Below are 23,613 nucleotides of genomic sequence, written 5' to 3'. Positions count from 1 at the left end.
TGATTGTGATTAATATAGGAAAAAACCCTTAACTATCTTCACTGACTCCATGTTAGTCTTGTTTCATGGCAACCCCCAAACCAAATCTTATCTAGTCTTCAAGGTAAGTAGCTCATTTATAATGAGATCCTGAAAACTGAGTATGATCTCTTCTATGCAATTTCTAGGGTTGTCTGCATTCAGTTTTCAAGCTCTGTGGCAGGGATGGGAAAAGGTTTGAGGATCCCAAGATTTCTTGGTGCCTCTGAGACAACTGAGTTCATTTCAACTCCTTGGTGGCCACTTTAAAATCTTTACTCAAGAATAATAATAATATCATGAAGTGGTGAAGGGGATAATGATGTACTTCAAGAGGAAAATGTTGGTTTCTCTGACACGTAGACATAGGGCACATTTCTGCAATTCCATTGCTACCTTAAAGACACAACAAGGCCCTGCATTAGTACTTGCTGTTCTAACATAACTAAGAGAAAATGAACAATCTTTTTTCATCTGGGAAATCCCACAACTTCACAGAAAGTTATTAAAAACTGCTAATATGGGGACAGAGTCAAGATGGCAGAGTAAAGGCAGGGACTCCCCCAAGCTCTGCCCCAAACCACTCCAAATACCTTTATTTTTTTTATTTTTTAGGTTTTTGCAAGGCAAATGGGGTTAAGTGGCTTGCCCAAAGCCACACAGCTAGGTAATTATTAAGTGTCTGAGACTGGATTTGAACTCAGGTACTCCTGACTCCAAGGCCGGTGCTTTATCCACTATGCCACCTAGCCGCCCCTGCCAAATACCTTTAAATAATGATTCTAACTAAATTCTAGAGTGGTAGAACCCACAAAGACTGAGTAAAACAATTTGTCAACCCAAGACAACTAGGAAGATCTGTAGGAAGAGTCTGTTGCATCAGGGTAAGAAAGGGCCTGCAATGCAGCTGGGGCTTCACTGGAGTGAACTGGCTCTAACCAGCCAGGAAAAGAACACGAGGACCTGGGTCTGTGGCAGCAGTGGTGGTTTCCAGACCTCTCAGCCCAAGGATTGCCAAGGACAATTGGGAAGGTCATCAGGACAACTCTGCTGCACCAGGGTGAGGGAAGCACAGTGCAATGCAGGCCTCAGGGCAGACCTGGCCCCAGGAGACCAGAAGCAGGCCTGGAGAGCCTCCCAACAGCTTCTTCCAGAGCACTCAGACCAGGATGGTAAGGGGATCAGGGGAGATTGCAGAAGTCTCCTTGCTATCCTTAAGGCAAGACTCTACTGCTTAGTCCATATTAAGATTAAGTTGTAATAGGGGGCCCCAATCTCAGGAAAAGGAGCAGAAGCACAACAAAGCTTATTGCCTGCAGCAGAGCAGGGACCCTCCTCACAGTCACAGGTCAGAAAGGATTGCTCAAGATCATCCACATACCAGAGCACAGATCAGAAGAGCAATCATAGCTTCTCTAAGACCTTGGAGGAAGTGAGAACTTGTAGGTCCCTGGGGAGTATTCCTGAAAAGCCCTCAAAAGCTTAGGAGTGTGTCGTCTACCCTGGAAGCAGCCCACCTTAATAAAGAGTTAAAATCAAGTCATAGGTTGGGGAAATGAGCAAACAAGAAAAAATCTCACCACAGATAATAATTTTGTTCCTATGGAGGATCAAAATGCACACTCAGAAGATAACAAAGTAAAAGCCTCTGAATCCAAAGCCTCCAAGAAAAATATGAATTAGTCTTAGGCTATGGAAGAGCTCAAAAGATATTTTGAAAATCTAGTAAGGGAAATAGAGGAAAAATTGGGAAGAGAAATGAGAGCAATATGAGGAAAATCATGAAAAACCAACAGCTTGGTGAAGAAGATACAAAAAAATACTGAAGAAAATAACATCTTAAAAACCAGTTTGATCAAATGGAAAATGCAGCCCAAAAGGCCAATGAGGAAAATTGGGCAAAAGAAAAAGGAAACGCAAAAACGCTCCGAAGGGTGCAGCTAGGTGGCGTAGTGGATAAAGTGCAGGCCCTGGAGTCAGGATTACCTGGGTTCAAATCCGGTCTCAGACACTTAATAATTACCTAGCTGTGTGGCCTTGGGCAAGCCACTTAACCCCGTTTGCCTTGCAAAACCCCCCCAAAAAAAAAACACTCCGAAGAAAATAATTCCTTAAAATGTAGAATGGAGCTAAAGGGAAGCTGATAAATTTGTGAGAAATCAAGAAACAATAAAACAAAACCAAAAGAATGAAAAACTAGAAGAAAATATAAATATCTTATTGGAAAAATAATTGACCTGGAAAACAGATCTAGAAGACATAATTTAGTGGACTACCTGAAAGTGATGACCAAAGAAAGATAGAAGCAGAGGGTAAACTAGAAATTGAAAGAATCTGCCATTCAAGGGGTGGCTAGGTGGTGCAGTGGATAAAGCACCGGCCCTGGAGTCAGGAGTACCTGGGTTCAAATCTGGTCTCAGACACTTAATAATTACCTAGCTGTGTGGCCTTGGGCAAGCTTCTTAACCCCATTCGCCTTGCAAAAATCTAAAAAAAAAAAAAAGAATCTGCCATTCACTTCTAGAAAGAGATCCTAAAATGAAAATTGCCAGGAATATTATAGCCAAATTTCAGAGCTCCAAGAAGAAAATATTGCAAGCAGCCAGAAAGAAACAATTCAAATATCATGAAACTACAATCAGGATAATACAAAGATTTAGCAGCTTCTCCATTACAAACCACAGGGCTTGTAATATGATATTCTGGAAGGTAAAAGAGTTTGATTTGCAGCCAACAATCAACTATCCAACAAAACTGAACATACTCTTTCAGGGGAAAAGATGGACATTCAATGAAATAGGGTGCTTTCATACTTTCTTGATGAAATGACCAGAGCTGAACAGTTTGACCTTCAAGTATAGGACTCAGGTGAAGCATAGAGAGAATGGACAAGGGGAAGGGCAAAACATAAGGACTTAATTATGTTGAACTACTTCTATTCCTTCATGGGAAGATGATACTGATAAGTCATATGAACTTTTTCATTTATTAGAGCAGTTGGAAGGATCATATATAGATAACATAGAAAGGAGCTGAATTTGAAAGTATAATATATTTAAAAAGATGGAGTTAATGGGTGAGAATGAAATGTACTAGGAGAAAGGAAAAGGAGAGGTAAATGGGGTAAGTTATTTCACATAAAAGAAGCAAGAAACAACTTTTGCAGTAGAGTGGAAGAGGGGGATGGTGAGGGGTAGTAAATAAAACATGCTGTTATCAGAATTGGCTCAGAGAGGGGAATAACATTCACACTCATTTGGGTATAAAAATATATCTTACCCTAAAGGAAAACAGGAGAGAAAATGGATGGGAGAAAGGGAACAGTTGGGTGTAGGTGACAAAGGGAGGGAAAATCTTGGGAGAGCATTCACAGAGGAGTCAGATGCAATACACTTTTGAGGAGAGACAGGGTAAAAGGAGAGAGAGATAATAGAATAAATGGGGGTGGGAGGAATAGAGTGGAGGAAAATACAGCTGGTAATAGCAATTGTGGGAAAAAATATTGAAACAAGTTTCTCCGATAAGGATCTCATTTCTCAAACAGAACTGAGTCAAATTTATAAAAAAAAAAAAGAGTCATTCCTTAATTGATAAATGATCAAGAGATATGAACAATTTTCAGATGAGGTTATCAATGCAACCTATTTAAATTTTTTTTAATGTCCAGCCTCACTATTGATAGGAGAAATGTGGGTTGGAACAATTCTGAGGTACTACCTTATACCTACTGGATTGACTAAGAGGACAGAAGGAGAAAAATACCAAATGTGGGAGGGAAGGAAATTGAGATAGGGAAATTGAGATGTTGATGCACATTGAGAGGAGCTGTGAAATGTTTTAACAATTCTGTAGCACAATCTGGAACTATGGCCAAAACTATAAAACCATGCCTACCCTTTGGCCTAACTGTGACACCTGCTAGGTCTATATTCCAACAGAGGAAAAAATATGGGAAGAATTTATATGTATAGGGATACTTATAGTAGCTCTCTTCTATTGGCAGGGAACTGGAATTTGAGAGCTGCCCAGCAGATGGGGAATAACTGAACAAATTGTGGTATGATTCAGATGAAATGCTGATCTGTTATGGGAAATGATGAACAGGATGCTCTCAATAAAAAAACAGAAGCAAAAACAATGGGAAATGTATCTTATACAAATAACAGCAATAGTACAGGATGATCAGCTGTGAATGACCTACGTTTTCTCAACAATGCTGTGACCCAAGAGAACTCTGAAGGATTTATGATAAAGAATGCTATCCATCCCAAAGACAGAGTTGTTAGTGTCTGAATACAGACTGAAGCATACATTTTTTCAGCTTTATTTTTCATGAGGTTTCTCTTTTTTTGTGGGGGAGAGGGTTATGTTTACTTTTACAACATGACTATCATAGTAATTTTTTCATGACTACACATTTTTAACCTACACCAAGTAGCTTGCTTTCTCAATAAGGGGGAATGGAATGGGAGAAAGGGAGAGAATTTGGAACTCAAAAGGTTTTGGAAATAAAGGTTGAAACTTGTTTTTAAATGTAGCTGGGGGGGGATTTTTCAAAAAATAGGTGAAGATGACACACACAAATAAAAAACATGATTAATGTGGAAATATGTTTCCATGATTGCAGATATATAGCCTAATCTATGTTGGATTGCTTACTGTCTTGGGAAAGGATAAGGAAGGAATAGAGGGAGAAATATTTGGAACAACAAAATGAATGTTAAAAATACATGTAATTAGAAAAAAATACTATTTACAAAAAAAAGGAAAAAGAAAAACTGTTAATATTTTTGATCAACCTGTTTTCTGTGCCTCAGCAGATCCATACAGATTTCCTTTCGTCTTCCATCTAGAGGGATTAAACAAAAAGAAAAGAAAAAGAAGCTATAAAGCATGTTTTTTCTCCTATATCTCAAATACAATTTGCATTTAGCTAGAAGAAAGTAATTGTTCTTTATGTTTTGGAAATTGGCATCTATAAATGTATTTTTCATCACCATCTATTTTACTGCATTACTTAGAAAAACTTAGCTATAAAAGTAGTTGGGGGGGAAGGTATCCAGTTAGAATGCAATCTTAGAAAGATTAAAATGTAACTCAAAGTCAGCTCTGCAGAGTAAAGGTTTTCATTGTAGTCTGCTATGCGCCAGTCTCAAATAATTGGCTCTTTAAAAGTATAAAACTAAAGTACACAATTGTTTTAAGCAAATAACAAGTCTGGAGCTCTAAGCTCCAGACATTTTTTATCCCATATCAGCTTCTAATCAGAAAGTTACTCATCATTTTGTTTGCACTAACATGCAGAGAACATTCCCCCCATACCAGAAGACAAAGCTTTTTATATCATGGCAAGAAATTATAGTAAAGTATATGTTAATTAACGATAAATCTTAGTCTTGATCCTACTCACTGTAACCCAGGATTGGAATCATAACATTTTTGAGGGACCTTGTTTAACATTTTATATTGTTGTTGAATTGTTTCAAAAACTGGGACCCAGAGAGTTCTAAGGTCATATAAGTAAATTGAACCCAAATCTCTAGACACCTAGTTTAATTTTTATGTTCTAACACATGCTTCCAGGAGATGTCTTTTGTCCCACAGATCAAAAAAAAAAAAAGCACTTGAAGGTGTCAATAAGGAAGATTTAATATAGTTCAAGATCCTGACATTAAATGAACAATGTCATTTCCAGAATATGCATCTTCAACAAGGTACTAAATCCTTATTTAAAGCTTCTATATTACAAAAAAATTATTATCTCCCAAACTTAAAACTCAAAATAATGTTATTTTGAATGATTTCCATGCATCAGTGGAGGAAGCCAATGAATCACCCTTTTAAGTTCTAATACTATTTTGCTTTAATAATTAATAATTAAAAAGTCACATACTTTTTTCTAGCAGCAAAGATACCCATTCCAACTACGAAAATGACCACAAAGAGCACCAATGGAATGATTATAGTCCTCAGTTTTATATCTAAAAAAAAAACAAACAAATTCTGACATCAAATTGAACAGATTCCATTTATTTGAAACAATATAATTTGACTTGAGCCAATAAAAATATAAAGACATTTATATGACATTGTAGAAATCAAGGCTCAACCACTATTATTTGCAGACTTTGTGCATTAAGTGGATGAATTTTATTGGTGAGGAATGAAAATACCAGAAACTCAGGAAACTTAGGAAAACAACATCTAAAGTAAATGTTAATTAAAAATGGGCTTAGTTCCTATGCTTCCAAAGGATTTTAATCTGCTCTCTCAGATGGTTACTTGGTCTACACTATGTGTTCTCCTCTGTGGGTAAAACGGAATACAAGGAAAGATTTGAAATGGGACATCTCAGAATTTCTTCTAGCTAGCTGACCACAGTTCAAAATGGAATCTTACATAATAGGTTAGCACCACTGGAAGTAGGCAGTCCCAACCAAGGGACCCCAGGATGTACTATTCATTTGAATTTGGAGTATGTAGATTAGAAAAGGAGGAAAAGATAAGGAATGCAGATCCCTTTTATCCTCCAGCCTGCCCCAATAGAATATGAGTTCCTTGAAATCTGGGACCATATTTCTTTTTTATCTTTTATATCTCATCATCTAGAAAAGTACATAAGAAGCACTTAATAAATTTTGTCAAATAAGTCAATTCTGAAGGTTGATAATACCAAATAGTACTTGGCTTAGGCTTCAGGGAATCTTTTAAATCACAGTGAAAATATTATAATGTAAGACATATTAAGGAGGAAGCAAATTGAATGGGTTGGATATGTTTTTGGTTCAACTCTGCTTAATGAAACAGTGAATGATTTTAAGTAGCTATGGGTACAGGTCCCAAACTGTTTGCTCTTTCTACAACCTATGAAAACAAAGAAAAGGAGACCCTCTTTACTCCTGAGCTCCTTGACCTTTAATCCCAGAAAGTATCCTGAAAGCCACAACAGAAAGAAACTCTAGGAAAGTAAGAACTCCACAAAAGTGCCTTTGTTAAATAAAGGAAGGAAAAGAGGGATGGCTAGGATTGTGAAAGAAAGATGAACAGAAACATTGTTCCTGTGATGCCCTCTTATATGTTTAAAAAAATGGAGAGGGAATACAATAAGAATAACAAATCAGCATCTTAACTCACAAAACACCTGTATTCAGAGCATCTCTATTACTGATAATATTCATTCCATTTTGTCTCTAATCAGTGGGTGTCTGTTTTCATGATGCACTACAGTTCCCCTGGAGGTTCTATCAGGAACTTGGAACAGTGGAATTCACCCTCAGCTATAAAAAAGAACTTACATTTAAGCAGAGTTTTAATATATACAATATGCTCCTTTCCTCAAAACAATCTTCTGGGATAGGTAATTCACCTACTATACAGATGTCCTTATTTCAACACTAAAAAGCTCCAATGATGCTGCCATCTTATAAAGGGGACTATGACAAAAGCAAGATCTTTGGCATGTCAGTAATTAAGGTAGATATTATGCTGAATTCCTCTTGGGTTATAATATAGAATAGCTGAATGTTGGTTGTTATACTTAGAATCCAAATGTCTTGCTGAAGTAATACACATATGCACATATTTAAATTTATTTTTAAAAAATTATATATACTATTACATATATTGTATAATTATATATTACAACATGCTATGTTATATAATTACAACATACTATGTCTATATGTATATGTGTATATATACACATAAATAGATAGGTATATAATAATTTGTTTAAACAGTCTCCACGCTCTGAATGGAAATGATAAAGTTTACAAGTTTGGCTTCGTATTCAAAGACCACTTCCACTAAGCAAAGTGAATGGAGAAGAGACTCTCTAGTCCTTTATAAATAGTCTCAGTGCCAAAGGGTAATTGCCAATAATGAATATGTTATTATTAAATAAATATTGTAATCATTGGACTGGTTTCACAGGACCCTAAAAGATCCCTACTAGCTGCCAACTAAATAGAAAGATGATGGATTCAGAGTGTTTCAGAGTATAGATTGAACCACCCTTTTATTGTACACAACCAATGAGGAATGAGACTTTACTCTACTTGATTATACATGCTATCTGTGGGGTTTTGTTTTTTCTCTTTTCCCAGTGGGGCTGAGTGGTATAAAGGAGAGACACAGATTTTCTTTTAACAACAACAACAAAACCACTTTATTTTTAAAAGTATGTAAAAAACAGGTACAAGGCAACTAATTTTTTAAATAAGAAATTGTTGGCCTAGAAGCTTGGAATAGGTCAGTAAGAAGACAAAACTCAGCTTTTCTCGAAGGTAGTAGGAAATTAGAGAAAAGAGTCTGCTCAGAAGACAGTCAATTCTGAAATGAGTGGCAGTCTTTCTTGGTGGAGAGGCAACACAGTATAATGGAAAGAAACGATGTTTTTAGATTTAAAAGTTCTGAGTTTGAATTCTAAACTTAGTACTTTTTCAGCTCAGAGAACTCCGGATTTACTTTAGGGAGCCACAGATCCTCTCTTTTTAAAAATAGATAGTAATTTGAGTCTCTATTTTATAGAATCATTTTGAAGAAATTACTTTGAAAACCTTAAAGTTTATATAAGTGCAAGTTATTATTATCACCATCATCATTGCTATCTTTGGTTACCTCATCTGTAAAAAGGAAATAATAGTAAGTGACTACTTTTGAGAATCAAATGAAATAATAAATATAGAGTTCTTTGCAAACTTTATCAAACTCTATAAATGTTAGCTATTATTGTGATTAAAGTAGCCAAGATGCAAAACAAACAGTAAGTGATGTTTACCTCTTAATTCTTCAGATGATGGGATGGGCTTTGTGAGAGTTTTATCTTCTTTTCCAATCGAGACACCTGTACTTGGACTTGGCTTGTGCCAAATAAATGAATTATTACCTGTCAAGGGGGAATGGAGAAAGGGGAAGGGAGAAGGTTAAAAAAATTTTATGTTTGAAGGACAAGAAACAGTGGTGCTCAAAGGAAACATCAGGAATCTATATATTCATGAATTTACATGAATCCTACCTGGTGTGATCTGACAACCAATCAATTCCACTTTCAGAGCAATTCTCTGGTGCCAGGTCTTTGGAATAATTCTCACATATCTGGCCACAATGGGAGGGATGAAATTGTTCCGAACTGGGTCTCTAAAGTTAGAATTACCTTGAAATATCTGTAAGAACAAAATTATTATTTTTTTAACCTAGAAAGAATATTTATTAGTATATATACATATACATAGTGTATATACATATACATAACTTGTGTGTTTATCTATAATTATACACACACACACACACACAAGCACAAATAGTGCACAAATTTAGTCATGAAACTTGCTTGCATAAAACTAAGATAACTTGTGTTATTAGAAACTCCAGTGATTGTTGAAAAAGTCACAAATTTTCCAAGTTCAATCTATTTCACATAGCTTCTGTCTAGAATTTTTTTGGAATAATGAAGAGAAAACTGCACAGTTTAATTTTGATTACCTGGAATTAATGTTGGTTTGATGTATATAAAAACACAGAATTTAGTTTATATCCTATCATTAAATCTTCAAGTATTAATCATCTCCTTCCTACTTAATGTACCCACCAATCTCTGCCAATAAATTCCCAAGAACAGTTCTCTACATTTCATTTCCTCTTGAATTTGAGTTTTTATGGCTCTCAATAGTAGACAGTTTTTACTTTCCAGATCCACAACTCATTTCTGGTGTTTTGACAAAGCATAAGCCATCTCACCATTTCTACCACCACCCCTCCATATACCATATACCAACTTTAGTTTGTTTGGGTTTTTTTGCCTGAGAGTCACTGGGTTTCATGATAATTTGTTGTGGTGGTGGTGGTGGTCATTGTTTTTCAGTTAATATTTATATTTAAGTGACTTCTAACTCTTCTTATAATCTGGGTACCACCCTAAGAATTAACACAATTTCCTCTCACACTGCTTTAGGGAGTCGAACCTAATAAGATTTTTCAATTACTTCATTTATAAGAGCACTTAAATGTTCAGAGGAAGTCAACATGAAGATAAAGGTTGAGATATCTTTAAAAATTTCAAATCTCATCTTTGATCACTCTATTAGTGCAATGTGCTTGGTTACTTTTCAAAAAAGTTAAAGCTAAAGATAATGCCAAAAAAATCAAGCATCTCAAGTAAAGATTCAATCTTACTGTTTTGTAGCTATTTGTATCCAAAATCAATTCCTATAATAGACCATAGATTGTAAATTCTTTGAGGGTAGGAGCTGCATCTTAACTATTTTAGGATATCCCACTGGCCCTAGCAAAATAGATTTCAAAAGTTCTCCATAAATACAGGTCTTTTAAAGACAGAAAATTGAAGTAGCATGATTGTTAGTAGTGAAACCAGGTGTCAAGTCCTGGCTTTGATACACACTAGCTCTATGATCCTATATAAGTCACTTAATTTCTTAGTACCCCAGGCAACTCACTAAGACTGAAAATTATGTACAAATTGCTAATCTGAATTGGGAATTCCCTAGATGTTTGAAATCTATACTGTAATTTTTTAAAAGGGTATTATAACTAGGTAGGGATGAGAAATTTATCTTAAAATTCAGATATTTCAGACTATGGAGCAGTTCTTAATTTGAAGTCTAAGAACTTTTTAAAAATTGATAATTATATTTTATTATAGTTTCCTTTGTAATTCTACATATTTTATTATCCCAGGGAAGGAGTCTACTAGCTTTATCAGACTACCAAGGGGGTCCATGACATAAAAAAGGTTATGTGAGTTTTGCAGCTACTTTTCTCATTCATATGCAATCAATAAATATATCTAATTTCTCTTTATTGAAATAAAATATTGGAAAGTATGTTTTTTTTTTGTCAAGGCAATAGGATTAAGTGACTTGCCCAAGGTCACACAACTAGGTAATTAGTAAGTGTCAGGCTAGATTTGAACTCAGGTCCTGTGCTCTATCCACTGCACCACCTAGCAGCCCCAAAAAGTTAATGGTTCATACCATTTGAAAACTAGCTTCCCAAAAATGTGTATATCTTTTCGCTCAGAGATTATACTACTAGGTGTATATTCACAGTGGTTAATAAAAAGAGGAAAGGGCCTAAATATAGCAAATTTTTGGTAGCAGCAATTTTTGCAGTAGCAAGGAATTAGGAAACAAAATTGATTCCTATCATTTGGGGATTATATAGACAAATTATGGGAAATAAATATGATGGAAAACTATTTCATTATGAGAATTAAATAATATGAGGAATACAGAGTATAAGCAGATCTAGAAACTAATATACACAATGACTACAACAACATAAGCAGATAAAAAATTGAAATGAATACGGTGAAATCATAATGGTCAAAATGATTAAACTGTGAATATCTATTTATGCAAACAGTCAAGGATCCATAGCTCTTTTTTGTGGGAGCAACAATTTGGAAACTATAAGGGGATGACTATCTAAATGGACAAATTAAGCAGAATGGCTTAAAAAGTTCTGGTAAATGGGCGGCTAGGTAGTGCAGTAGATAAAGCACTGGCCCTGGAGTCAGGAGTACCTGGGTTCAAATCTGGTCTCAGACACTTAATAATGACCTAGCTGTGTGGCCTTGGGCAAGCCACTTAACCCCATTTGCAAAAACCTAAAAAAAAAAAAAAGTTCTGGTAAATGAATCTGATGGAAAATGATTTTATATCTGCAGAGGAAAAAGTGAGGCTGGTGACTTTGCATTGCCACACACACACACACACACACACACACACACACACACACACACACAAACACACAGACACTCTTAAATACAAGCTGATTGCATATCATGGCTTGACAACCTTGATGTCAAGCTCTTCTTTGAAAACAAAGGACAAACAACAACCTATGTGAGTAGTCATTGCTGCTCACTGCTGGCCAGTTATGTAACAATCCTATCTTCCTTCACTTTTCCCTTCTTCCCTTTCTTTGCTTCATTTCTTTCTGAAGGAGTATTGCTTCAGTCAAACAGAGACCCATTAAAGACTTTAGCTTAAAAAGATTCACTGAATCCAGAGCCATCTTCAGTTGTCTTAATCCAGATCTGGCCACTGGACCCAGATGGCTCCAGAGGAGAAAGTAAAGCTAGTGACTTTGCACAACCCCCTCCCTCCCTCAAGTCCAATTTATTTGCATGTCATGGCAACACCTCCTCTGAAAATGAAGGACAGGGGGTGGCTGGGTTGCACAGTGGATAGAGCACCAGCCCTGGAGTCAGGAGTACCTGGGTTCAAATCTGGTCTCAGACACTTAATAATTACCTAGCTGTGTGGCCTTGGGCAAGCCACTTAACACCATTTGCCTTGCAAAATCCTAAAAAAAAAAAATGAAGGACAGGGGCATCTAGGGGGCACAGTGGATAGAGCACCTGCCCTGGAGTCAGGAGGACCTGAGTTCAAATCTAGTCTCAGACACTTAATTGCCTAGCTGTGTGATCTTGAGCAAATCATGTAACCTCATTACCTTGCAAAAACTAAAAAAAAAAAAAAAAAAAAAAACCAGCAACAACAATACTACACTATAAATATGATAAAGGGGCCAAGCACATGAAGAATTGTATGAATTTATGCTGCAGAGTGAAGTATAACAAGGAAAACAATGTATACAATAACAGCAACATTAAGACAAACAACTTTGAAAATTTAAGAACAGTGATTGACACAATTGCCAACCACAATTCCAGCTGATCAAGATGAAAACTCGCTACATGAAAGAAAAGTGATGGACTAAGATAATAGATTGAGAAATGATTTTTTTTTGTTTTGTTTCTGGCACAATCAATATAGAGGTTTATTTGCAGACTTTTCATATCTGTAAAAAAGGCCTTGTTTTTCTTGCTTATTGATGAAGAGGGCAGAAGGAAGATAAAACATATTTGAAAATATAAAAAATTTAATTTAAAAATCAGAAAGACCAAGCTTGGTCCCAGGGACAGTAAATGGAACATGGGTATGCAAGACTTCATTTAACGTGAGACTTTTTTTGATGTGTTGGTTAGTGTTGCAAAACATTTTTATTTTCTTTTTTGCTTTGGTGTTGTAAGCAATAGTTCTCCTGAGAGGGAAAGGGGACGTAAATTGTAAAATGCTGGTAATTTAAAAACAAAAGATGACACTGAAAATGAATTAAAAAAATGAAGAATAACCTCCCCAGGTCAGATTCTTCACCTCAATCATTCTTCTTACCTTTTCTTCATTGTTCACAATTCCTGTGTAGGTCTTCCACTTGGAGTTCATACTTTTGAAATGCATCACAAAAGACTTAACATAAAAGTTGAAATTTGTTTGGGTGGATCCTGCAGTCCTAATCCCTTGTAACAAGACAGTTTCTCTTGGTTAGTTTTCTTTTTAAACATGTCCCCCATTTTTAGGTACACATGACACATTCAAAATCTTCTGAAACTTCCAATTTTATTTTTTTCCATAATAAAGTACAGATTTCTAAACTATATTAACATGTTTCTTTCTATTAACTTCATTTTTCTGTTCAAGAAAGGAATAATTCCATAACTAATGGAATATTTTATTTCAGAACTGTGACTAATATTCTTCTAATTCTTGGAAAAAACTTCATTTCACGTATTTTTATATAAAGCTTCACACAGAAAAGGAAAAAATCCTATCAGTCTAAAACATTTGCAACTGAAGATCTGCTGAATTATCTTCTCATGCTCATCTACAAATAAATGTTGGTTATGGAAAACAAATGGAACCAACTCAATATGTGCCATTCATTCTCTCATACATTGAAGTCCTGAAGAGTCATTTAATTTAAAAAAAAATTTTTTTAAGTGTTTTGTCAATCAGTAGTCTGTCAATAAGTATTTGTTAAGTACCTATTTTGTGCCAAACACTGGGCTATGGATATAAGGAAAAGCAAATGAGAGTCCCTGCTCTTAGGGAGCTTGCAGTGCCAATGTGGGAAACAAGATGTCAACAACTATGTATAAACAATACATATACAGGATAAACTGAAGCTATTGAGAGAAGGAAAGCTCTAGCATTAAGCAGTATTGGAAGCTTTAAACTCTTTAAAGAAAAACACTTATAAACCAAAAGTATTATATTAATGTAGCCTGTTGAAAATGAATTCCTAAATGCAGTCCTCTATACTCATAAATTAATTTTTTAGTGCTTAGATACCTGTTATTTTCTTTGTCTTGCCCAAATCTATTTCCAGCCATTCCCCAGATTTGTGGTTGGTGCTGGTGTCTCCTGAAGCCCACGATGGTCCTTGGTCTTGGAGGCGTGCCTGGCCAGGAGACCAGTGAATTTCTTCTCCATTTTCATTGATCCAGTGCCAAGAGGAAGAAGCTTTGATTTGCCTGGCAGGTTCTAAACTCAGGGTTTTATTGCACCCTATAGTAAAGGAATAATACAATCCAGGTACAGATCTAGTCATGAATAGTTAAAGAAAGCAAAGTAAAGATGATTGGCCTCAAATCACTCAGCTGATTTACCTGGTTATTAATATGATAAGGATGAAGCAAAAGATTTGGATAAACATGGAAGAATTAGGAGTTTGTTTGCCTGAACTAATGTTATTTTTAATATATGAATACTGGAGTGATTTAAAGATCTTATGCACTTGTGTTTTTCAGCTTCTACATGTCCATTTGGAAGCCTAGTAATTTGTTCACTATAATCATATCCAACTTGGGTTTCACCTTACACCCCTGTAGATTTCTTTTGTGTCCTCTTAACTTAACCCTGATTCCCAATGCAATAAGGACTCAAATCTGACAGGGTCAGGATTTAGAAAATTAAAAGAATAATCTTACAAGTTGAAGAATGTAAAGTTGCCATGCCCTTAGGACTGGTAAATCATTCCACTAAGTCCTCTCTGTGGGGAAATTAAGGGAACACGAATGGTTAATTATAGTAACAGTGAACCGCATTGACTCTATCTATTGACTCAATTCTGGAGCTAACCCAGGTACCTTTCTATTCAGTTATGGTTTTGTCTAACTTCTGTCTTATTAAAAATCTTCATTTAATTGTGAAAATAGGGATAAAATCTTATTGTATTGTTTGAAGCTACTCTATGTGACTAGGAAGCTGGATTACCTCTACCTATTATTTAAAGACTGTTAACTGAGGTTATGCTGACCAGAAATACTGTCAGACCCAAAGACTGATGCAAGGAATTTTCTCACATTTCAAGCAGCTTATATGTCATTAGTTAAATGGCATAAAAGATACCATCAGAAAGATGTGCAACTGGAAAATAAGGTGTGTTGGTCATACAGAGGGAAAGAAGATGTCCCACTGAACATCTCATGTATTTCTATTTTTTTTTTTAGGTTTTTTGCAAGACAATGGGGTTAAGTGGCTTGCCCAAGGCCACACAGCTAGGTAATTATTAAGTGTCTGAGGCACATTTGAACTCAGGTCCTCCTGACTCATGAGCCCGTGCTCTATCCGCTGTGCCACCTAGCCACCCCCATCTTGTATATTTCAATGAAATTAACAGTACAAGAAGAAGGATTCATTATTGATTGTTTCTGCTTTTGATGACTGAAGAAAATGGGCAAGAAAAGTTAAGGATGAGAAGGTGTCAATAAAGAATATTCACATTGATAAAACCAGAGATTCAGTAAAGTATTAAAGTAATAAGTTCATTGAATTTACTTTAATTAACTAATGATAATTTATTTATATAGTGTTTTAAGATTACAAATTAATGTATTATCTCATTTGATCCTCATAACAACTTTGTAAGAAAGGGGATATTATTATCTCCATTTTACAGGTAAGGAAACAGGTTGAGAACAGCTAAATAACTGCTCAAGATCACTGTCAGAAAGTGCCTGAAGCAAGGATTGGAACCTTAATATCCAGTACTTTACCCAGAGGACCACCTAGCTGCTTATAAAATTTAAATGGCAATGTTGAAACTATCTTTACCATTTTTTTTCCAGCTATAGTTTGGTAGGATATGAATTCCACTGACTTCAGAATTGTATCATTTTTCATTTTGCTGTGAGAGGTGGGGAAAGGAGAAGGAGGAGGATGGAGTACAGAAACAGCTTTGGTATGTTTAGCTTATAATTTTCACTCTATCTATTCTATCATAGTGATTCACTGGGATTATTAACAATAGCTTTTTTTCTTTTATAATTATTTCCCCAATTTTCTCTTCCAACCATCATAAAAGAAGCATGTTACTTAGCTCTGTTCAACATCTTATTTAAAAAAAAATTTTATTGGGGGGGTACAGGGCAAATGGGGCTGGGTGGCCTGCCTGGGGCTGCATAGCAGGGTGATCATTCGGTGTCTGAGGCTGGATTTGGACCCGGGTGCTCCTGGCTCAAGGGCCAATGCTCTGTCTGCCACCCAGCCACCCCTACTATTATTATTACTATTTTATTTTATTTTGGGTCTTTTTTTTTCTTTTGGGGGGGGGTTGCAGGGCAGTGGGGTTTGGGTGGCTTGCATGTCACATGGCTGGGTGATTGTTGGGTGTATGGGGCCGGATGTGGGTTCGGGTGCTCATGGCTCCAGGGCTGGTGTTCCGTCCATTGTGCCACCTAGCCATGCCTACAATTATTACTATTATTTTTTTAATTTTAATTTTTTCTCTCCCCTTTATCACTCAAGCGAGTCTATATTTATTGGGGGGGAGGGGGTATTTCGTTTGCTCTTAAACAAGAATATTTTATTAATGTATAAAAAACATTATTTGTACAAAATTAAAATAAATATTAAATTAAAAAAAATTTTAACATCTAATTTTTACAGAATATTTGATTTCAAAAGGTAAAGAAGGCATGACATAGTAACTAATGGGGAACTATAAACATTCATAATTTCCAAGAGATTAATTCATTATTTCTTACCATTGGATGCAAACACAAATCGCCTTTCTGACAGAGAACCACTGAGGAAAAAAAGTAGATAGTACTTATTGTTAGTTGAGTTTTCCGAAGGCAAATAAATAAATATAAGGTATATTATATAAAATATGGACATTTTTAGTGTTTTAATTTTTAGTGCTTAGACAATACCTGGCATTACACACATGATAAAATATATCTATGGTCTATGGGTCATGAAATGACATTTGCACAAGATATATTGAAGTACAGGAAATAGTGGATAGAAATCTGTTTTATAATTAATCAAAGTCCCTGCCATAGTCTGAAAGGATTAAGTATTTGAGCAGCTGCCCAACATCATTACTTCATCCTCTGTTCTTTGAGCCACCCACCCCCACCTATGTCTCCCTACATCTCCCTAAAAAAAGCTCACTCACTGGGACAGCAAGGTGGTGCAGTGGATAGAATACCAGCCCTGGAGTCAAGAGGACTTGAGTTCAAATCAGACACTTAATAATTATCTAGCTGTGTGATCTTAGGCAAGTCACTTAACCCTATTGCCTTACAAAAACCAAAAAAGAAAAAAAAAAGCTCTCAGTTGAGTTGCTCATCTTCCTTTGGGAGGGCACCCTGCTCTTGGGGAGAGCAATTCCCACATAACCTCTCTTGCTTCTCTATTTTCCTTATTGCTCTCCTCTCATGTTGGCTTATGTTGCTATATTGATCCTATATTTCCCTTACTGCTCTATCTTCAATAGTGGCTTTGGAGCTTAGGTTGTTTAGGGATCAGTGGTTTCCTGCCTTTAGTCTCCTTTTCCCTTAGCTTCTGCTAACTATAGCAATATTTAAATAAATCTTTTTGTCCCTAAAATTTCTTGCGTCAGACTTGGTCTTTTATGTGAATTTTTCATGTTCCATCTGAAACTTTAAGTCAGATACATTTTCCCTGGCATCAATACCATACTCCAAACTGAGAATTTTCTCCTATACCTTGGATTCTCTTCCTCACCTCTGTCTTCTGTCCATACAAGTTTCTTTCAAATCCCACCTCATCTAAGAAACTTTTCCAGATCTCCCTTAAAAGTAGTGCCTTCTCTCTATAGATTATCTACAATTTATCCTGTACATACCTTGTTTGTATGTGGAATTAGGAAATTTCTTGAGCAAGAGCTGTTTCTTTACCTTTCCATGTTATCTTTAATGCTTAGACAATAACTGGCATCTAACAGAAGCTTAAGAAATACTTGTTGACTGACTGATATGCTTTCGAAAGCAACAGTATTACTGAAAAAGAGTACTTTTCTTTTAGTAGAGACCTGTTTTCCATTTATTCTGGACACTAAAATCTCATTAACAGAACAAAAAAGTCTCACTTGCCTCTACCTGCTACAATGCATTTTCATTTTTTTTTGCAATCTTTTGTTGACTTGAGAGTCAACATATGTGCCACAGTTATTGCCATTCAATATCGAACCTTGGGATCAAAACCTAATATCTACTTTCCCTTCTGTTGTTGGCTCCTGAACTTGTTTTATTTTTTTATTTTACCTTTTTTCTTTTTTTTTTTTTAGGTTTTTGCAAGGCAAATGGGATTAAGTGGCTTGCCCAAGGCCACACAGCTAGGTAATTATTAAGTGTCTGAAACCGGACTTGAACCCAGGTACTCCTGACTCCAGGGCCACCTAGCTGCCCCTGAATTTGTTTTATTTCATGAGGTGTCCCAGCTATAATCTCTTCACTTCTGGTTCAATTCACTCTCTAGACTTACATGCCACTTTGCTTTCACAAAGGTTACACAAACTTTCTCTTTAAGGTAGTAGGTATCACTCTAAGATTTGAGTACTGAAAAACTAAACAAAATGAAACACTTTGAAACTGGATTTCAACATAATTAGCTTCTTTAATAATGATATATATTTTATTTTTTGCATTCAAAAAATTATTCTGAGAAAGGGCCAATAGGCTTCAAAAGACGGACGTCCAAAGGAGCGTCTTTCCCCCACCGCTCCATTTTTCTTTTCCCCCACTACATGTTATGACAGTTTTCAATAATCATTTTTCCTCCTCTTTCCCTTCCCTTCCCCTAACTGAAAGTAATATAATATAGGACCTGTATCCATAACCATGTTAAACACAGATTCATATTATTCATGTTGTAAAAGAAGAATCTCATCCAAAGAAAAAAATCAGAAAAAATGACAATTCATAAGCCAACTTTTAAAAAAAAAAAATTAAGATAGTAAACTTCGGTCTGCATTTAAACCCCACAATTCCTTCTCTGGATATGGATGATATTATCCATCACAAGTCATTTAGTGTCATCTTTGATTTTTCTACTACTGCAGAAATGATCAAATCCATCATAGTTGATCATCACCCCATGTTGCTGTTAGTGTGTATAATGTTCTTCTGGGTCTGCTCACTTTGCAAAAGGTACAATCAAAAAATTTAAGAACCTCTGCCTTAAGACCTACTATCCAGACCCTTTCCTGAATTCTGGGTATGTGCTTTTCATCCTACCCTAGTGAGAAAAATCAAGATGCTCAAACAAGAAGCAATCAGTATTCTAATTCCTGTCTGCATGCCTTTTTATAGGTTGTTCCCATGTTTGGTTCGCACTTTCTCCTCAACTCATCTCTAAGATTCTCTAGCTTCCTTCAAAGCTAGGTGTTAATTATCTCTAGGAAATCTACCCTGGTCTGTTCAATTGCTATGAATTTCTTCCTCAGAAAAATTATTCTCACATACATACATACACACATATGATTTTTATTTATATATGTATATATGTAGACATATGGTTTACATATTTGGTAGCCTGGACAGTCTACCAGCGCCATGTCAGGAAACTGAATCGCTTCCATTTAAATTATCTTAGGAAGATTCTGAAGATCACTGGTGAGAGAAGATACCAGACACTGAGGTCGTTTCTTGAGCTAAACTGCCTGGAATTCCAAAAGAAAGTGCAACTATGATGAGCTGGACACATTGTTAGAATGCCAGACATATACTTGTCAAATGGAGAACTCACACAGGGTGGGTGTTCACAAAGGGGTCAGGAGAAACAATACCAAGCGACCCTGAAGGTCTCATTAAAGAACTTCAGAATTAACTGTAGTATGGGAGACACTGATACAGGACCAGCCAGCATGGCATGCCCTCATCAGTGATGGTGCTGCACTCTATAAGAAAGGCAGAATTGAAGCAGCTCAAAGGAAACATGCCAAACATAAGTTTAGAATACCAACCTCAGGTATTCACATGGATTATTTGTGCCCAACTTGTGGTAGAGCATTCCAAGCTTGTATTGGTCTGATTAGCCACAGTCAGACACACTGTAATTTTTCTCAAACACTGATGTCATTTTGGTCTTCTTTGATAACAAAAGACAAGAAACAACCATTTTGCATATTTATACTTACTTATCTGTACACATATTTTCCCCAATAGAATACCAATTCCTTGAGAGTAAGGATTATCTCTCTCTCTCTCTTTTGTTATTTGTATCCCCAGTGTCTAGTATTTATTACTAAATGCTTCTAAAACTCCTGTGCTAATCTTACTAAATCCCATCAATTCATCTTCACATAATCTGTTGCATTCATCTATTTTTCTTTATTTCAACTAGTTCAGATCCTGTTAATCTCATATCTGGACAACCTTGTACTCTAAGAACCATGAGATCTTTCTATCTGACTCAAAGCTGAAACCTTTTTCTGAGTTTTCTTTCCCATTACATGAGCTTCTTGAGAACAGAACTATCTTATTTTTCTATACTGCTTTGTAGATAAGAGGTGCTTAATAAACATTCTCTTAGTCATAAATTCACTATACTAAGACCCTAAATCATTTCCCTACCTTTAGTCTTTCTTGTTCTAATTTTTCTTGTACAGAACTGCCAAACTAATTATTCTAAATGTCAATCTATTGTTCAAAAACCTTTAGAGGCTTCCTCCAGTCTATAAAGTCTAAAGACTGATGACTCATCTGTGAATAAACACTTTCCAATTCTGGCCTCAACCAAAATTTCCAGCCTTATTTCCTGCTAATTTTCTATGCAAATCTACTGCTTGTCAACCTGTTCTACTTACAGATGCCAAATACACACTGCTTTTTCTTGGCTCAAGACTTACTATCTTATCTACAACACTCCGTCTCCCATATTCTTCCAGGAAAAAGAGATTTCTTTGTCCTCTGAATTCATAGAACAGTTATTGTCTATATAACTTATATTCCATGCTTGTTGACTTAGCATGTCGACATGCTATTTATAATGTTTTGTGCTGAAGTTTGGGTTTATATTGTAGTTCTCTGCATATACATACTGCCTTCCTAACACTGTAGGGTCCTGAATGATGAAGTAATTTTATTTTTCTTTTTGGTGTCCGTCCTCAACTTTCTATTGTCTGCCCATTTTATCACAATCAATCAACAGTCATCTACTAAGCCTTCTTATGCACCAGGCCCTGTGCTAAGTAGAGAAACTCTCTTTTTGTATCATTGGATATTAGTGAAGGGACTGGCCTTGGAGTCAGGAGTACCTGGGTTCAAATCCGGCCTCAGACACTTAATAATTACCTAGCTGTGTGGCCTTGGGCAAGCCACTTAACCCCATTGCCTTGAAAAAAATCTAAAAAAAAAATTGAGTAAATGTGAGTAAATTTCACAACATTGTATTTCAAATAGGGAATTTTTTTCAAGATTATATGACATTGTCTCTCCTTCCAAGAAAATTATCTCAGACTCAGAAAAGTGGATCTGCAGAAAAAGCATGATAGCTTACTTTAAACATCACAAGGATTGATTCAAGGAAGAAAGGTTAGATTTTCTTTGTTTAGCCTCGGAGGAAAGAACTAAGACCCAAAAGATAGACACTACTGAAAGGTATATTTTCACTCAAGATAAAAAACAAACACTTCCTCAACATTTTGAATAATCCAAGTTCAAAAGGCTAGGCCATTCCATGAGGCACTAAGTTTCCCATCAATGAATGACCACTTGTTGGTAATTCTGTAGAAAGGATTCCTGATTCAGATGGACTAGAGAATCTCCAGTTCCCTTCCAGACTCTAGTATCTAATGATAACAATAAATAATTTGAATATGTTTACTCTCAACTATTCACAGCAATAGAGGACAAGGATGAGGTAATACTCAAATCTCCAGTTAATCAAAATACATTTCATTTTGTCAATAGTTGCAGTACATCTCATTAAATATTTTAAAGCACTTATTCTTATGAGTGTAAAATTCATCTTTCATTTCCCCTGTCCCATATCTGGAATAGGTTCTAAAGTTGTTATAAAGGGTCAAATGGAGGAGGATATGAAATAAGTCTTAAAAAATCCACACATTTCATAATTATCCCTTGAATGATTGTATGTTACCTAAAACAGAAGAAATTTCTTTATTGTGCCTCTGTCTGCTCTTGAAAGATTGATTTTAATAATTATTTATAATCAAGACAAACTATCAGCACTAACTCAACCACCCTCAAACCTAAATCTGCAATATCACATTTATAAAGCACCTACTATGTCCTGGGCACTGTCCTAGATATTGGGGATACAAGTGTAACAAAGGAAATAATTCCCTGCTCTAATAAAGGAGAAAACAAGTACATATAAAAATAAGTACAACAAAGTAAATCAATACTTATGTACATCCTATCTAGATAAGCATATATGCATATACACATATATATGTATACATACAAAGCAGTTAAATATAAATTACTATAGGAAGGAGAGCACTAGAACTTAGGAAAATAGGAGAAGCATCACACAAAAAATGTCTGAATCTTAAAGGAAATGAGTGGTTGTGAGGCAGAGGTTGAAGTCGGTATGCATTTCAACAATGGGAGAGGGTCACTGCAAAGGAACAAACTCTGGGTGTGGAGTATCATGAATGAAAATAGAGACAAGCCCAGTTTGACTGGATTACAAAGTATAAGTAATAGTATTATTCAATGAGACTGGTAAGGTAGGGTGAAGTCAGATTGTGTAACACTTTAAAATCTATTCAAAGTTATTAATTTTATTCTAGTGGCAACAGAAAGCCTTTAGAGTTGGCTGAGTAGACATCAAATGGTCAGATTTACTCTTGAGGAAAATTACTTTGGCAGAAGGTTATATAATGGACTGGACTTGAGGCAGGAAGACTAACTAGGAAGTACTGAAATAATTTAGGTGAGAGGTGATAAGGGTCTGAATGAAGGTGAAAGCTGTGTAAATGAAAAGAAGACATCAAATGAGAAAGAGGTTATCAAGGTAGAAATGGAAAGATTTGATATGTAGGCAGAGGGAAAGTAAGGGATGATAATGTCAAGATTACAAACCAGAAACACTGGAAATATGGTAGTTCCTTCAAAAGAAATAGGGAATTTTGGAAAAAGAGAGGGTTTTGAGGTAAATAGAATGAGTTCAGTTTTAGACCTTCTAAGTTTGCATTACCTTTGCAAATGCTGGCAGTTCTCTTTTGTCTAGCATTGGTATAAGTTGCAAAAGGGTATGGGATTTGGCATCAAGCTACATGTATTCTTCCAATTTTGTCACCAACTATAATCTTGATCAAATTGTTTAAATATATATGTGACTTGTTCCCCCACTCCAAAACTTAAGTCACCTGCTCATTTGCTCATTCCTTCAGTACAACAATCAGGAACAATTTGGGGGTATCTGTGATGGAGAATTCCATCTGTATCCAGAGAAAGAATTGCGGAATTTGAACAAAGACCAAAGCTATTACTTTTAATTTTAAATAAAA

The 23,613-nt window shown here is 35.7% G+C and overlaps 1 protein-coding gene across 1 annotated transcript in view; it reads right to left on the bottom strand.

Moving 5' to 3' along the window:
• Positions 1–23,613, bottom strand: part of DCBLD1 (discoidin, CUB and LCCL domain containing 1) — a 106,649-nt gene that overhangs the window by 6,750 nt on the left and 76,286 nt on the right. Inside the window, exons 7-13 of the mRNA XM_074187444.1 lie at positions 16,871–16,911; positions 14,175–14,390; positions 13,218–13,342; positions 9,035–9,182; positions 8,798–8,905; positions 5,912–5,999; positions 4,818–4,867 (exon numbers count right to left, since the gene is read on the bottom strand). Of these exons, the coding sequence (XP_074043545.1) occupies positions 4,818–4,867; positions 5,912–5,999; positions 8,798–8,905; positions 9,035–9,182; positions 13,218–13,342; positions 14,175–14,390; positions 16,871–16,911 (776 nt within the window). The remainder of the gene's footprint in view (positions 1–4,817; positions 4,868–5,911; positions 6,000–8,797; positions 8,906–9,034; positions 9,183–13,217; positions 13,343–14,174; positions 14,391–16,870; positions 16,912–23,613) is intronic.

Source organism: Macrotis lagotis, chromosome 5 (genome assembly GCF_037893015.1).
Source record: "Macrotis lagotis isolate mMagLag1 chromosome 5, bilby.v1.9.chrom.fasta, whole genome shotgun sequence".
Classification (NCBI taxonomy): domain Eukaryota; kingdom Metazoa; phylum Chordata; class Mammalia; order Peramelemorphia; family Peramelidae; genus Macrotis; species Macrotis lagotis.
Note: the sequence above shows the minus strand (reverse complement) of the source record. Positions and strands in the feature narration are given on the sequence as shown.